This window comes from Anser cygnoides, chromosome 4 (genome assembly GCF_040182565.1).
Source record: "Anser cygnoides isolate HZ-2024a breed goose chromosome 4, Taihu_goose_T2T_genome, whole genome shotgun sequence".
Taxonomy (NCBI): domain Eukaryota; kingdom Metazoa; phylum Chordata; class Aves; order Anseriformes; family Anatidae; genus Anser; species Anser cygnoides.
The window spans coordinates 75764309-75780112 of record NC_089876.1 but is presented as its reverse complement, the minus strand read 5'-3'; the positions used below and the strand labels follow the sequence as shown (position 1 = coordinate 75780112).

Here is a 15804-nt window from a genome sequence, read left to right as displayed (position 1 = left end):
CGTCAAGCACTTACTTAGGAATGACTTTATTAAAAATAAAATTCACTGAAACAAATTCTGAAGTAATTTTTAGAAATAAAGACATTTTCATCATTCAGAAATAGCCATCCATTTATATAAACGTACATTTTTCAATAAGGCATTTTAGATGCTTCCTCCTCCAATTAAAAAAAAGGGAAGGGAAGGATAAATTTACAATACAAATCAAATCTGCTGCCACTTTACTTACAGTTTACCAAAGATGGCAACACAGTTTTGAAAACACAAACATTGCATTGCTATTGTTTAGTTACTTTTGTGGCATCCTACAACAATTTCAGTGCATCTGGAAGCAATGAAAGGCAGGTCCGTATTCTCATTTCCAACAGCATCTTGTATTCAGGCAGACATCGACATGGCTGCACCGTCACATCACTATTTTGAGCTTGTCACAATACGTGGTGTTTGATTATAGGTAACACCAAAAATTACGCCTTCAACGTGCTATTTGTAGGAGGATAATTTTCAAAGTTGACATTTTAAACTAAATCCAGCAGGCAAGACAAGCACAAATATATATAATTCCAGATACTAGTAGATTACGTGAATCATTTCTTCTTTGGAATCTTTAAAAAATAACAATAAAATACTAAAGCGCTTTTCAAATATGTCCTCGTGATTAAAAGGACAGATATTTTATATGTCATTAGTTGTACACTAACATCATTATGTGTTTATAGAGGCATTTCAACAGAAAGATAAATATTATCAGCAGTTAACTTTAGCTTTCAAATTAAGCATTTAAGGATTTCCAGTCAAAAATCCCAACTGTACATTATTCATTGGAAAACATAAAGCTAAAGAAATAAATGTTTATTACTCCAATGAAGTCAGCTTTTAGTGCAAATTAATTAGCAATGGTAGCAAACTCACCTTCTTATTGTGCAATTTGGTTTTCAAAAATTTCATACCAAAAAAACAAACAAACAAACATCCACAAGCATGGGCTAACCTATACAGTAAAAACTTAGATTTTATAAGAACTGGAAGTTCTCACAAAAACAGTGGGGTACCAGACCAAAAAAATTCATTATTCAGAAACTAAGCCATTGTGTTATTTACAACGGCTAAGGAAAAGCTTAATTGAAACCCAAAGTATCTTACAGTCTTTGCTAGGCACGAGTTGGCTTTAAAACTTTGAGTTAAAAAGTGACAGAAACAGAGCTAATTTAAAGCTTACGGATTGAATTTTCTTCTGCAATTTAGGTTTAAATTCTGCTACAGAATTCCCAATTTCACTTTACAGTCTATTTCACATTCCAGTCTTGTAAACTTGACATCAGAAGCACTGCTAGTATTTTCTATATTTCCAATTCGGAAAAAAAAAACCTTAGAATACATACGTATTTATTTCATCTAATATGAAACTCTGACAGCTCAACAGGTATATAAAGAGGTTTAAGGATTGTTAAGAAAATTATGTAAAGGTTGATTGTTACACATCCCTCAAAGACTACTTTTGACATTTGAGAGATCTTTTTATTTAAATGGCTTTACTGAGTGCCCCGTTCTGAAATACCTAACAGGTTTCCCTGATGCTCGTTCTGACAGTGGTCAACAGCACCAAAATTCTGCATGAGAAAAGAGTAAGGTCCTGTCATATTACTTTTATATGTACTACAGATCTTTTTACTGCATTTGGAAGATACCAAAGAGACATCCTCTATAGTCAGACCTCATGTTTGTCAGATTCCTCATTTTATATGCCTAAGTGTTTAAGACCTACGTCCATAGTGTCATATTGATGCGCATTTGACGCAAGACTCCAGCTCCCAAAACCATAAAGGTTATGGCAGCACTATCCTCACTGCCCGTACAAGAAAATCCTGAGTGCAAGCCCCAGCTTCAGGATTATCCACGCAGAGGTCTCCCTGGTGAGCAGGCTGTTGGTCTCATCCAGGCTGCAGCCAGAGAACAAACCTCACTTCTGATGCGGGGATAACAGAGAATGCAAAGTGACAGCACAGATGCAGTCACAAGTATCTGTTTGGCACCAGAGAAAAGAGACTTCTGCTTTGTGCTAGGGAAATCAGCTCTTATGTTTAGGAATAAAACATTTGCGCCCAGAGGCTGCACACTCCTTTCACACCCCCAGGTTAAGAACGTGGTATGTCCAAGGATTTGTTTGACCTCCAAGTGAGCCTGGCATGTGTTTTTTTTTTTGTTGTTGTTTTGTTTTTTTAAGTTGCTACATGTATGTCGTGTTTACAGTGAGCCCTGACAGTCAAGGAAGTTTGGATCCAGGAATCGGGACTGATTTGATTCAGTCTACACCTATGACTTCCTCACGAGAAAGAATGCTCCAAGGTTAAAACAAGTGTCATTTAGTCCTTTTGAAAAAAAGATTTGTTGTTATTTAGGCTCTGCTAGAATGTTTCTTTATACAGAAAAGGCTAATACCCTGTTAATCGTTAATTCTTCTGGTATTAGACGATGTCCTTCACATATTTGGTAAGTTAAATGTTCACATTCTGCTTTTACCAAAATAATAATCATTATTCATTAAAGTATCAACAGATGTTTTGGACCATTCTTCCATAATTAACATTTGACAAATGGACAGTATTAGCTTAACAGACAGAGGGCTCAAGCCCAGCAAGTTTTAATATCAAATTGCAAACTATATCGTCAGTTCATCTGTGGAATGCAACAGCTAACCAAAAGAATGTTTTCTTTCCAGAACTGTAAATGGATCTTTCTCACTGATATGAAATGAAAGCCTACACAGTCACCGTTTTTCTGGTAAGAAATTATCAAAATAAGCTGGAAAGAAAATAAAGCTGGAATTAAAAAGTGCAGTATTTCTTTGTTTCATCGGTTGTGACACTGCATCATCTCTTCAAAGCTATTATTTTGAATGGACATGGAGCTAACGTTAGACCAAACCTTCCCTCCATAGATGGTTTTGTCGCATTTTCAGGGTACACAAAGGTAAAACTTTGCATTAGACTTGCAAAAATTAAGAACAGCTCCATTTTTGCCAACTGCTCTCCCATGCACACACGTTTACCTAAAGAACAGTTAGAAAGAGATGTGTTACTGTTTTATGCTGTTGATCCATCTGTTAACACACACGCAACATGCATTTCCTAGTCTAGCATATCCCAAACGCAGAATTGCTCAAGCTATGAGTAAGTTACAGACTTCCAAAGCTTTGGTCTCCAGTATTTGAGTCTGAATTTTGCTTAGGTTTACTGCTTGACATAAACAGCATTTACATCCGTAGGAAAAGTATTGTCAAAGTAAGATTCATCATTTCCCATTTCTGCCTGGCAACTGGAGCTCTGAGGAACCCAACCCATTTTGCAAGCCACCAAATGAAATAATAAAACAAGCTCTGTAGTAAGTCCTGTGAGTCCTTTTAAATCTCACACCTCTGAGGCCCTATGCTTGAAAAACACCACCGCCCCCAAGCAGCTAATGACTGTGTGTGGATATCTTACCCATTCCAAAAGGAATGAATGCCTCTTTCTTAATTAGCTGGCCATTTTCATCCAGAAATCTTGTTGGCTGAAAGTCATCTGGGTTCTCCCAAATATTAGGATCTCTGTGCACTGACCACAAGTTGGGCACGATCACGCTGCCCTTAGGAATAGTATATCCCTGCAGCACTTTAAACAAAAGCACAAAGACAGAGGATCTGACAAACTGCTAGAAGCACACACAGACAACTTATTAAAAAAGAAGACTAGAAAACACCACAAGAATTAGACAGAACCCCAGCTGTGGGTTGCAAATGTAGCAGGAGCTTGAGGCAAAGGTGACTGCTGCTAGCCTTGCCAGGTCAGCATCACGCAGGCCAGCGCAGCTAGAAAGACACCAAACTAGGGCAACAGCTCCCTGCAGGGAAAAGGCAGCTGAGAAGCCTCAGTCACGTTACTCTTCTCCAAGGCCTCCTTCAGCGTGCCAATACGACAGCTGCAGCAGCAGTCAGAAATGCACGCTGCTGAGTGGAAGCGTTGTGACCCAGTTTCCTCCCGATCCTGTGCTGCCACAGAGACCCAGCACAGCGAAGATGGAGATAATGAAGAGGGACGGGTTTTGAACTGTAAGCACAAAAGGGTTTTGAAGTGACTAGCCTCATTTCAGCTTGCTGCACCTCACTGTCCTGCAAGCAAAAACATTAAAAAAGCAAATCAATTCAGTACTGGATTTGAAAGCCAAGTACTGCTACCTCCCACTGACTTAAACCAGTTCTCAGCTATGTTTACAAAAACATAGCCAACAAAGAGACTTTGAAAAGAATATTTATTATAGTTTTCTGTATGGTACATGCCTTTCAGCTTTAGCAAACCAGCTACTCGGAATTAGTATTTTCGGACCTCTATGTCAGATAGCCAAAAACAACTCTGCTGTTCAGATACAAAGGTGGCCTCTCAGCTTTTAACTACCACTAAGCACTTTAGTTAACACAAACTGACCCCTGGAAAAGAAACTCTAAATTAGAAAACTTCTGGATGTTAGGTCAGACATGCTGCTTACCTAGGTGAATATCTTGAGCCCACCCACTCTCTAAATGGCATTTTACATACTTAAGTTACACGTCTCAATACATAAATGAGGCCTTTGTAAACTCTCACCAGATGTCCCATCAGATTTTCACCCACAAAAGAAACACTGTACTAACAAGTCTCTACAAATGCTTACCAGTGGTTTCTGAAGCCATTCGAGGAATAGAAAGGGGAACCACTGCAGTCATCCTCTGCACTTCCAAAATGGTTGCCTCTGTGAAGGGCATTTGAGCCTTGTGGGTAAGAGAGGGAACTCTGTCACGTCCTAGAACTGCTTCAATTTCTGCATGAACCTTCTCTATTCAGAGGGAGTGAGAAAAATAAAAAAGACGCACAATACGTGAGAAGGCATAATCTCAATTTCACTTGTCTGTGCTTCATTGTATACACAGATTTGTCAAAAACGACTGCAAGACATGATTTCCTAGCAGAAATAGCTATGCCAGCAGAAGCCTGCAGAACAGTCTCATTTAAGAAAAAAATAACCAAGCACGATCTAGACAACTGTCCAGAGTACAGCTACTGACAGGACAGACACTGATAGCACTGCTGTATTGCATAAGTACAGGGAAAGTTCTGCTCCAGATCCAACTGTAATAGTAACCTCAGTTTGCCATTTAACTATACAGTAACTTGAATGGTGAAAGCATCAAGTTTCCGGCCAGAATTAAAAAAGAACAAAGAGAGACTGCATGCACTGTGTGCTCCAGCTGGTCTCTGGTCCCTGAAAAAAGTCAGTTCTCTAAACTGGAAAAGGTGGTGAAGAGATGGGAAAGATTTCAATGCAGTTGCTTTGGATACTCCACTCTGGAGCAGGTATTCTGGTGCTGTTACTGCATGCATTACAGACGCGCAACTCGCTCTTGCTGTTTCCTACTTTCTGTTCACAGAACCCAAACTCAGCTACTTCCCAGTTCCCCAGGAAGGCATCAGATGTTCCTTCCCCCACACAGCCCTTCTGCAAAGGAAAAACATAAATTCATGAGCTAATCTCCACTCTCATTCTTGTAAAGCAAAAAGGGTCAAAGTATTTGTTTGTCCCTTTCTTCTCACTAAAGGCTCAGCACAAGAAGTTCTATTAAAAGAAGTTTCCAAGATGCAAGATTTCCTTCGCCCTTGGACTGGATTCTGCTGCTTTTATTCCAGGGAACTTGGAATGTGGCTACACAGCAAAAGACAATCTTGAAAGAGGAGAAGACACCAAAATTAGCCTTTCATCCAAAATAAAATGTCAGTTTTCATGTTCCACCCTTGATATCCTGAATATTTTGTGGTTGTCCAGCTTCCCTTTTCCAAGATACGGAATCCAGGCTTCTGAGAGTTCAAAGTTTTTGCTCTTCTCTCTCCCTAGTGCCGACTCCAGATTAAATAAAAGCCCAATGCAGAAAGTTTCCTGGTTTCAGAGAGAGAGAAGCACCCCAAAATGCTGTATGGGCTGTGTTCAGTGAACATTTGCTGCCACCTATTGGGTTTGCTAGGAAAACAAGTTCTCCTATGAAGAACACACAACAAAAAAATACCTGAACGGTAAGAGGTCTGCTAATGGTGTGGCCCTTGGTACCTGCTCCACTACACTTCATGTATTTAAAAATCTCACAGATCTTCAGAAGTCCAGGGCCAAAACCAAGTCAGGGAACAGACCGAAACAAAGTACTCCCTGCTGCCTCCATCCATGCACACGCAGGAGTGAGCATGCACTCACACATATCCCTCTTCTCTTCCCCATGTAAAAAGAGAAACTGCCTTCCACAGACAAATACATACTTCCTGATTTCCCCCGACCCCAAACAGCCCTTCATTTGCCTGTCCAGAAAGTATCTGTCTGCATCATTCTCTACTGCTGGAAGTTATGCATTTCTTGTATTTCCTGTAGGAAGTAAGACAAACATATTGACAGGGAGAAAAAAAGAAAAAAAAAAAAAGCAACACCACAAAACCCTTCCAGATACCACTTGTGTAATTTAGAACATATCTAATTCTTGTAACTGCCTATCAAGTCAAGCAGTGATAACCCAGGATCATTAAAAAAACAGAAGAATGAGCCCATGCGATACTGTTTCAAATTTGTCCTTTGTGAACCTTGTCTGCCATATACTGAAGTGATACCCTATTTTGCAACCTTTGCTCAACAGTTTGTGTTGACACAGATTATTTGTACAACAAACTATGATCCTGACCTATTTAAAGAGATTATTCCAGACAGATAGGGGCTGTAAACAATATCTATTTGCTAACTTGTAAAGCAACTGAAGTCCCTGAAAACCTCAAAATCTCAGGTACTTGATAAAAGTATTCCTGGTTTATATTGTTCTTAAATAACTTAAGTTTTACCCTTCTTCCCTCTAGGTTAGCAAGAAATCTTGACAAAGGGAAAATGCTTCACTATTACAAACTGAAGTAGAATTACCCAGGTAGAAACTGTCCATCTTGCCAAGGTTTCCATTCTGCATACACCTGACAATCCGTCTAGTGGAAGGTACTTGCTATGTAGGACTTTAGAAGAAGCTGCTAATAAATTAATAAATCATTTGTTTTATTTTGCTCACATTCAACACGTTAACTTTGCTAAACAGTACTAAAAAATGTTGTCTTTCCAACTACATGTGCTGTACCAAGATGTAGTACAGAAAAATAGTTAACAAAAATGAATTTTTAGTCTTTGTTGATGGAAACTTAAGAAATCCTGAAATATAACTCTAGCAACTACTATTTTAATATTGTAATGTCTCCAATACCACCGGTATTTTTGATATCCACAAGAAACCACAAAGTGTTTTGGACAACTCTATCACAAATGGTAACTTGATTATAGCACCATCAAATAATCTGGGTTGAACCTCTGGAGGTTATCTGATCCAAACTTCAATATCAAATTCACCTCACTGAGGGCAGACGTTTGCCTTTTTTCACCCTGTCACCTGCAACCTACCCAACTTCCATAACTGTTCCCGGCTGATAGGGTAAGCTGACATCAGCAGCTGACATCAACCACCTCTCTCAGCTGCATCCCAGCTGGCCCAGTGGACTTGTGTAAGCCCAATTTGCTTAAGTGGCATCTAATTCGATCTTCCCCTACAGTGGGCAGTGCTTCACTTCCCCAGACTCTGTCACTAGGGTCAGGAACCTCCCTGCTCACGGAGGCCTGAAAGCAGAGTTTACCACTATATGTTACTACATTGCCACTATAGGCCTGGAATGCCACAATTGCCAAAAAAATGAAAACTAATTAAATAAAAAAGCCAAGGTTCACTTGAGTTGCTTGGAAAAGATAAAGTTGTCCCAAAGCAGAAGAAATACATGGACACAGCATAAAGAGCAGTTTAGATAGTTAGTATACAGCATTAACCTAAAGATCATCATACCAGAGCAGGGTACCTGTCTTTCTACATACCAGCCTTTCAAGTTGCACATACACGTGTAGTAGCAGCACTCCTAATGACTTCTATAGTGCAGCTGTTTGCTTCTGCTTCTGAAAATCCACCTAGAGTTTTACAGTCTGGAATAAAACACCTAGAATAAACTTAGTCTTACCTTGCACATCTGGATAGAGGGACATGTAGAGCAGGCACCACAAGATCGTGTTGGAAGTTGTGTCTGTGCCTGCTATGAACAGGTCACCAATGATAAAAAACAGGTAGTCTTCATTGAAACTGCTCTCCTTGTTGTTCTTTTGCTCTTCCGCATGGAGGAAGTACATATCAATGAAGTCCCTGGGATTTGCTGCATCCAGCGTATCCCTGTGCTGTGCAATTATTTTTTTTAGAAAAGCGGTAATATCTAACTCTGTTTTTCTAAGTTCCCTGAAAGGCCCAAAGGGAAGGTAGTACAGCCACGGGCAGATGTTGACCAGGATCATATAGCTGTTCACACTTAGCTCTAGTGCGCGGGCCATGTTCTTCAGCATCGTCTTGAACTCGACATCTTCATAGTTAAAACGCCTGCCAAAGGCCATGGAGCAGATAACATTGGACACCGCGTTGCGAATAATCGGAAAAGGATTAAATGCCTCCTTTCCGTGCTTCAGCATTTCCTCCTTTATGAACTTCAGCTCCTCTATGATCTTAGGCTCTAAACTATGTCTTCCCACTCCAAAATGCCGCAGTGTTGACAGAGAGAATTTCCTTTGTTGCTTCCAGACAGGGCCGTAAGGTGCAAAAATAACACCTGGAAGAGAAAGAAACAGTCTGAAACCAAGCTGTTCTGTTTGCAAGAGGAAACAGTTACCCAGGCCTGCGATCCCTAAGCCAGAAGAGAAGGAAAAGTTACACGGCAACTCTGTCCCAAGCGCTGGGCTAGGAGCTAGAGGAGGAACACAGCTCTCCCAAAACTTCTTTACAGCAGCCCTGGGAAGCCCTGTCCCACGGCAGAGATCTCCACGCTGCAGCCCGTGGAGGAGCCCCCGGTGGAGCAGGGGTCTGGGGGGAGCTGCCGCCCGTGGGGGACCCGTGCTGGAGCAGTTTGCTCCTGGGGGATGGACCCCGTGGGACGGAGCCGTGTGGGAGCAGTTCCTGAAGAGCTGCTGCCTGTGGGCAGCCCCCGCAGGCTCAGTTCGGGAAGGACGGCATCCCGTGGGAGGGACCCCACGGGGAGCAGGGACAGAGGGGGACCCTGAGGGAGCGGTGGAGACGAAGCATCAGGGACTGACCGCAGCCCCCACTCCCCTGCACTGCTTGGGGGGAGAATGTAGAAGAAGGTGGACAGGGCAGGAGAGGTGTTTTTAGTTTCTCACTGCTCTAGCTTGTTGGTAATAGGTAATACATTTCATCAATCTCCCTATGCTGAGTCTGTTTTGCCAGTTAAGATAATTGTTGTGTGTTCTCCCTGTCCTTATCACAACCCTTGAGCCCTTTTCATCATACTTTCTCCCCCTCCTTCCCTATGAGGAAAAGTAGTAAGAGAGCTGTCGTGGTAGAGCTCAGCTGCCCAGCTGGTTGGAAGCACCACATATTTATTATAACCAATGTTTTTTCTTTAGCTAAAATCGAAGTAAGGGATACGCGTGCTGCAAATACCCAGGGAAGGTGAAGACAGATTCAGAGCCAACCTGACTTGCATCTCCACAATTTTGGTGCCTCTAGGCACACGTTCTGCATAATTATATCATTACGAAACACTATTCAACTCCTTAGCTTCATGTAAATATTGCTCATTTACAAACAGAAACATCTCTTGTTAAACTAACAGACCACACCAGAGGTACCGCTGCAAAACCAAAATACACTACCAGCTACCTCTGATGGACTCCTTGGTTAACCTGAGAATGTTTGAAGTCACCAAAACAAGGGCTAGTTTTGCTTTTGTTCTCCTAATGCAGTGACATCATCAGATTTATTTTTTTTTCCGGAAATAAAACATTACTTTATAAAAGCAACATCAATTCTTCTGTCAACAGCAAATCTTAATGCTAAGTTTAAATGTAAGAGAAATGGCCACAAGAAATTGGCAACAAGAAGACGCACCATTTTTCAATACTTAATGTCACCTATGTTCCTACTAAGGCTTCATGTTCATAACCCCTAAGACAAAAAGGAGGATAAACAAATAAGAAATCTATAGATAGAAACACAGAAATTTGCAGATACGCGAGACAGCTGTACCCTGAAGGGTCTGCAATCCCAGAGGTATAATAGTTCAATATAACATAAAGCTGGAAAGCTTTAGAGCCACATTGTCTGATTACATTATTTGTAGTATTAACAATGGACTGAAAAATATAAACACATGACCCAGTTTCAAAAGTCCTAAACAAAATATGCAGAACATTAGGATGAGTCAGTATAAGCTGAAAATCAGCTTCATTTCACTCTCTCTGTACAAACACAATCCTTAGAAAACCTATTCAAATGTCTATTATCTGGCACTTTAAAAACAGAACCCCTTTTTCATGTAAAGTTTCCTGGTAGCACTGGTGTCATCAAATGCGTGGAAGGGCCGTGAGAGAACAGGTTTATTTGGGGCTGAATTTGCCCAATCAATAACCAACCTGGCTTTTCAGGGCTTGGGGCTGGTGTGGGCTGTGGTTTTGTTTGTTTACAGCAGCATAGCTAAAATTGTTCTAGTGACTAGCTGCTCTTCCCCTTTCCTCCCTCGGTCCTTGCTGAACTTATGGGACCTAAAAATATTCATGCACTGTAAAAATTGCACACCAGTAAGATTTATCTGACTAATATTGCTAAAGCAGTATCCTTAGCCCATCTCTTTTTTTTTTTTTTAATTCATTAAAAAAAACGCAGCTATGGTACCTGATTGCTTTTTAATAAATACAGTCTAGGTCCCTCACTTTCCTCTTATCTTAATTGGGGTAATTCTAGCGCAGCACAAAATCGAAGATAACAAGTCTCAGGCACTTAACCAATGGATTTTCCTGGCCCTGAAAATAAAAGATAAACCGGTTTCTCAATAGAGTAATCATACTGATAAGCCTCTTGTGCTACCCCTCCCAAACTGAAAAAGGAAAGCAAGTATTCCACAAACACGGAGGTTGTAACGGACCTAAGGATTAAACGCGAAGAAACTAACTGCAACATCATCATCGTGTTTAAGCTCCCCATGCCCTTCTTTCGCAAACAATAATGAACTCTCTTCGACCTATTAAAAAAACCAAAAACCACAGGGGTATACCCAACTCTGCACGCAGAAGAGCCACCTGCAAACATCTCAGCAACAGTAATGGGTTCAGACCACGTACCTAGGGGACCAAACTGCAGTCGGCGCTTGGCCATCGCCACCTGGGTAAGAACTGGGGGAGCACGCAGTCATTTCACGCCACTGCCAAAGTACCTGCAGCTTCTTCTCAGGGTAAAGCTGAGCTCGCAAAGCCGCAGGACGACAGCCCAGCTACTCCTCGCAGCCCTGCACGAACACCGCCACCGCAGCGAGAGGTAACGCAACCAGGCATCTCGGGCCTTGGGACGCCGTTAGCCGCACGCACCGCAGTGCTGCCATTCCGCACGCTCACCTGTTCCATCTGCAATCCACGCTAAATGCCAGCACGTTCATTAAACGCTGCAATTAAAGGCAACCTAATCCTGCCCTATCTCCCTGCTCCGAGGCACCGCCGCATCCTGCCCCTGTCAGGCAGGGAGATGCTACTGATGTCGCTCAGGAACCTCACGTATTCTTTAATTTTTCCAAGGGAGGGTGAAGCAGGGCCGGCAGCCGGGCCCTGCCAGCCTCCCCCCGACCCCAACCCCATCCCCTTACCCTTCTTTCTGGTGATCATGAGGACGATGGGGACGGAGGGGCGGTCGCTGAACACCTCCGCCTTGTGCACCAGCGCCTCCCGCACCGCCCCGAAGGTGTTGAGGACGATGAAGGGGCGGCTGCCCACGAAGAGCCGGAAGATGCTGCCGTACATCTTGGTGAGGCCGGTGAGGAAGACGTGCGGGGAGAAGACGGCGGAGCCCCGGCCGCGGCCCCACACCTCCAGCACCCACCTCCGCAGCAGGGGCGGCGGCAGCAGGGCGAAGGCGAAGTTGCCCACCAGCGGCCAGGGCGCGGGGCCCGGCGGCAGCCCCTGCGGCGCCCCCCTTCGCCTCCGCAGCAGCAGCCAGTAGCAGCCCAGCCAGCACACGGCCGCCAGCAGCAGCTCGGTGGCGGTGGGGACCCGCAGCAGCCACGTCCCCGCCGCCATCCCCTCGGGCGGCGACCCCGCGGCCGCGCTCGGCTCCCCCTAAGATGGCGGAGGCGAGGCCTGCGGCGGCCCGACCGCCCCCGTCTCCCTCCCACCGCCCGCCCCGGGGCCGGGCCGCGCCGCCGTGCGCTGCCAGTAAAAGCCACGAACGACAGAAATGTGCCAGAGGGATTAGTTTTTGGCGGCTCTGGAGGGGGCGTCGGCGTCTAAAGGCGACCCCAAGCTTTTACAGGGAGCCCAGAAGCTGGCCCGGTTCAAAAATTAAAGGGGGGGGGGGGCTGCGGCACGCTGCGCTGAGGGGGGTGGTTGCAAAAGCATTTGTGAAAATACCGACCAAAATCTCCCCAAGGAGGTCTAGGGCACCTATTGCAATGAAGTAGCTCCCCTCTTGTTTTCCTCCTCCTCCAACGTTATAATTTAAGTCAGGTTTGAATAAATGTCAGCAGCTCTGTCTCATAAACGGTCACTGACTTCTCACAACTGGGAGAAGTGACTCACGGTGACTCAAGTTCAAACACCATTTATCCAAAGAGGCTTTTTTTTTTTTAATCTATTTTTTATTGGGCTTTAGATGAAAAGCTGGAAGTATAGACCATCCTTCTTTCCCTTACCAAATACTAAAGCTTATAGGTCCCGTGTAATACACCAAATTTTTCCTGTATTCATACAGCCAAGGACTACAAGGAGCACAGCTCCAAATAACTGCTCTTGGTGGACGGATGACCACACAGAAAGGCGTCGTGGGCCTAGACAGTCCTCTTAGAGGGAAGGTGCCTTTAGTTCTCATCCTTCCTATAAGAAGAACCTGGGCTTCGGGGGGAAGAGGAGGTGGGGGGGGGGGTAGTGCCCTTGTCCCTCTGAAATTACACCTCAAAGCAATTTCTTCCCTAAACTAAAATTTAATACCTACAAAGGGAGGTGGGTGTTGAAAGATGCTAATGCATGCTCTTCAAAACCCTTTGCAGGAGCACCAGTGATTTTACTAAGTGCTTTTCATTCTCCCTCACGAAAAGAGGAAAACACGGGGCAAAATACAAGTACACCACCTGTAAAAGTGACTACCAACAACAACAACAGAGCAGTGCTTGCCATTGGAATTTTTTTTTAATAGTTGAACCTTTGAGAAAAGATGACAAGCAGCTCTTGGCCAACAGCTGGACTATATTAAAAAGGTTTTATTGCAGTAATACAGAAATTACAGGAATTTTGGACACAGGTAAAGTTTCAAAGGGTCAAGGTCAGGTTTTCTCCCAGCAATTAAGGCAAGTGGATGTAATCTCTTTAATATCAACAGCAAGCATATCTTTTACTAGCCACTGAGGAAACAAAGTGGAAACTAAGAGCACATTTAAATTAGTGTAAAGTAGAACAGAATGCAGATTTTTTTCATCCATATTTGGCAGAAATTCAGTGGTTAATTACAACATTCACAAAAAAAAGGACATCTGTTAGAAAGATACAGCATGAGGTAACATGAAAATTTAGCTGAATTAAGGAACTTTGAATCAGAGTCTCAAGAAAAGCTTTATGTTCTGCAGTCTGAAAATAAACTAAGCTATTCAGCGTAGCTGAAAAAAACATTAGTTTGCTTTACATTAGTTTTCTTCACATAAAAGTAATCTAGTCTCACTTCCTTCTCAGCCTTCTCATTTGGGAAGTGACTAAAGAAATCCTCCTTCACCCCATATGCAATTGAAAGATTGGTTTCAGTAGCACATGGACACTTCTGGCTTGCTCAGAGGTTAAATTTCACATGAGTTTTGTTAAAGTATTTTCGTAATTTCAAGGGACTTTACTAATCAAATGTAAACTTTACTCTGAAATATTAAATGGATGTAGAATATTTAAAAATAACAATTGTTGGAACAATAAAGTCAAAGTTGTTCCAAATAAGATTAGAACCAAACAGCCTCATTTTAAAACAAAATTAACAGCAAAATATAACTGATTACTTTCTTAATAACCTATTATATCCCTACAAACTACCTGTACAAGCTTTAGCTCTATAATGCTTTTCTTGGAAATCAATCCTCCCTAGTCCCACTATGAGAGGGATAAAAAATAAACAACTCCCATTTACTTATACACTTAAGGAAAATCCATTCCTCAAACTGTTTTGCCCTCGACCGAGTAATCGAAGCATTTGCTGATTCTGCTTTTAACAGGCAAAATCTTCCTGAAACAAGCAAACAACCCCACCAGAGTAAAAAAAAATCATTAAGTACTTAAAGATTAAAGAAATATGAATTGATTTGAACTAAAGATAACCAAATTATGGAATTAAGGCCAAAGCAGAATTGGAAGTTTAAAGTAAGCCCTCCAAACCAATATAATATTCCTTTCTCAAATTTTATCTTAGCCTTTGAATCCTATCAACACTTAGTAATGACTATATAACAGTCAACAGCCTATGTTGTCAACAGCTATATAGTTGCTGTCTTAACACCTATTTTCTCTAAGTCTGGGCTGTGTTTTCATATGCTTTATTTCAGCTTGTAGGCAACCTTTGGATGTTTATTTTTACAGGCACTTTATTTGCAAAAAACTTTGTTAAAAGCACATTGAAGATACTTGGAAGTTCTCTGAGTAAGACTGGTGCACTGGCAAACATTTCTGTAACTCAGAACAGGTGCTAACACTAAAAATCTGCACTAACTAGTCAAGTGCATGTCACATGCTCACAAAGGCTTCATTTTTGCAGGGTGTTTATATATATGCAGTCATTTATTTGTTAATATTTTTAATATTGCACTTGTTTTAGTAAATGAAAAAGATAACTAATTTTATCTGAGGCAGTCTATAATTAAGATGAGTAAGTTATATTCCACTGTGACTTAAAACTGTTGCAGATGACTTCGTTCTCTCTCTGGCTCTTCCAAATTTCCTACTACTAAAGCAAGCACTAAAACAAGCTCTGAGGGAAGTAATGAGACAATACAGCCTCTTGTCACTAGATTACCCATCTTAACCAAAAACCCATCTGACTCTGCTTTTATCCTAAATTGTTTGTTTCTGCTTTAAGTGAAATTACTGGAACATTCTTTGGAAAGACAGAAGTTCCTTAAAATAAATCTTAGAGAAGCTTGTTTGTTTCTTGAAGTAACAAAAGGAAATTATTCAAGAGAACTTATTTCAGTATATAAGAGATAGCAGTTTATTATAACCTTGTGGCGCAACTGCTTTAGAGCAGAGGAGCAGAGCAACCTGCTTGCCCATGTGTATCTGTACGTGCATTGCAGATGAAATTTTTAGCTAGTCTGTATGTTCAAGTATCCAGAAGTGGAATGATTATTCCATACTTTCTCATACATAGATCTCACTTATTTCAGAGGTGGCTATAGTAAAGTTTCCAAATATTACAGGCAGTGCTTTCACTACTGCAAGTTGAAAAGCAAGGAGCTTTTGACAAGAGCTTAAGGGTTTGATTTGTCTCAGAGAGAAGACATAGATACTGCTGCCTGAAGATTCAATTTAAAGTGATTAGGAAGCACATTACCCTTCATTATGTGCAACAAAACAATAACAACAAAGAAAAATATTCTGCAACAGAAGGCACAAGAAAATTTTCTATCTTAAAAGGTTGCTCGTGAAGTTTTAAAATAGTTATAAAGTGACTTGACT

General features: G+C 41.9%; 1 protein-coding gene across 1 annotated transcript; it reads right to left on the bottom strand.

Moving 5' to 3' along the window:
- Nucleotides 1–2189: 2189 nt before the first annotated feature.
- Nucleotides 2190–12282, bottom strand: CYP2U1 (cytochrome P450 family 2 subfamily U member 1). Its single transcript, XM_048066305.2, has 5 exons — nt 11754–12282; nt 8082–8714; nt 4687–4848; nt 3483–3650; nt 2190–3049 (listed from the first exon to the last, which is right to left on the bottom strand). The coding sequence occupies exons 1-5, from the start codon at nt 12181–12183 to the stop codon at nt 2871–2873; spliced, it is 1572 nt and encodes a 523-aa protein (XP_047922262.2). The 5' UTR covers nt 12184–12282; the 3' UTR covers nt 2190–2870.
- Between the last annotated feature and the right edge of the window lie 3522 nt (nt 12283–15804).

Coding starts and splice junctions, on each gene's coding strand:
- CYP2U1 (XM_048066305.2), bottom strand. CDS start 12,183: ATGGCGGCGGGGACGTGGCTGCTGCGGGTCCCCACCGCCACCGAGCTG. Junction 8,715..11,753: donor CATGATCACCAGAAAGAAGG/GTAAGGGGATGG, acceptor TTTCTCTTCCAG/GTGTTATTTTTGCACCTTAC. Junction 4,849..8,081: donor CCTCTATCCAGATGTGCAAG/GTAAGACTAAGT, acceptor CCCTCTGAATAG/AGAAGGTTCATGCAGAAATT.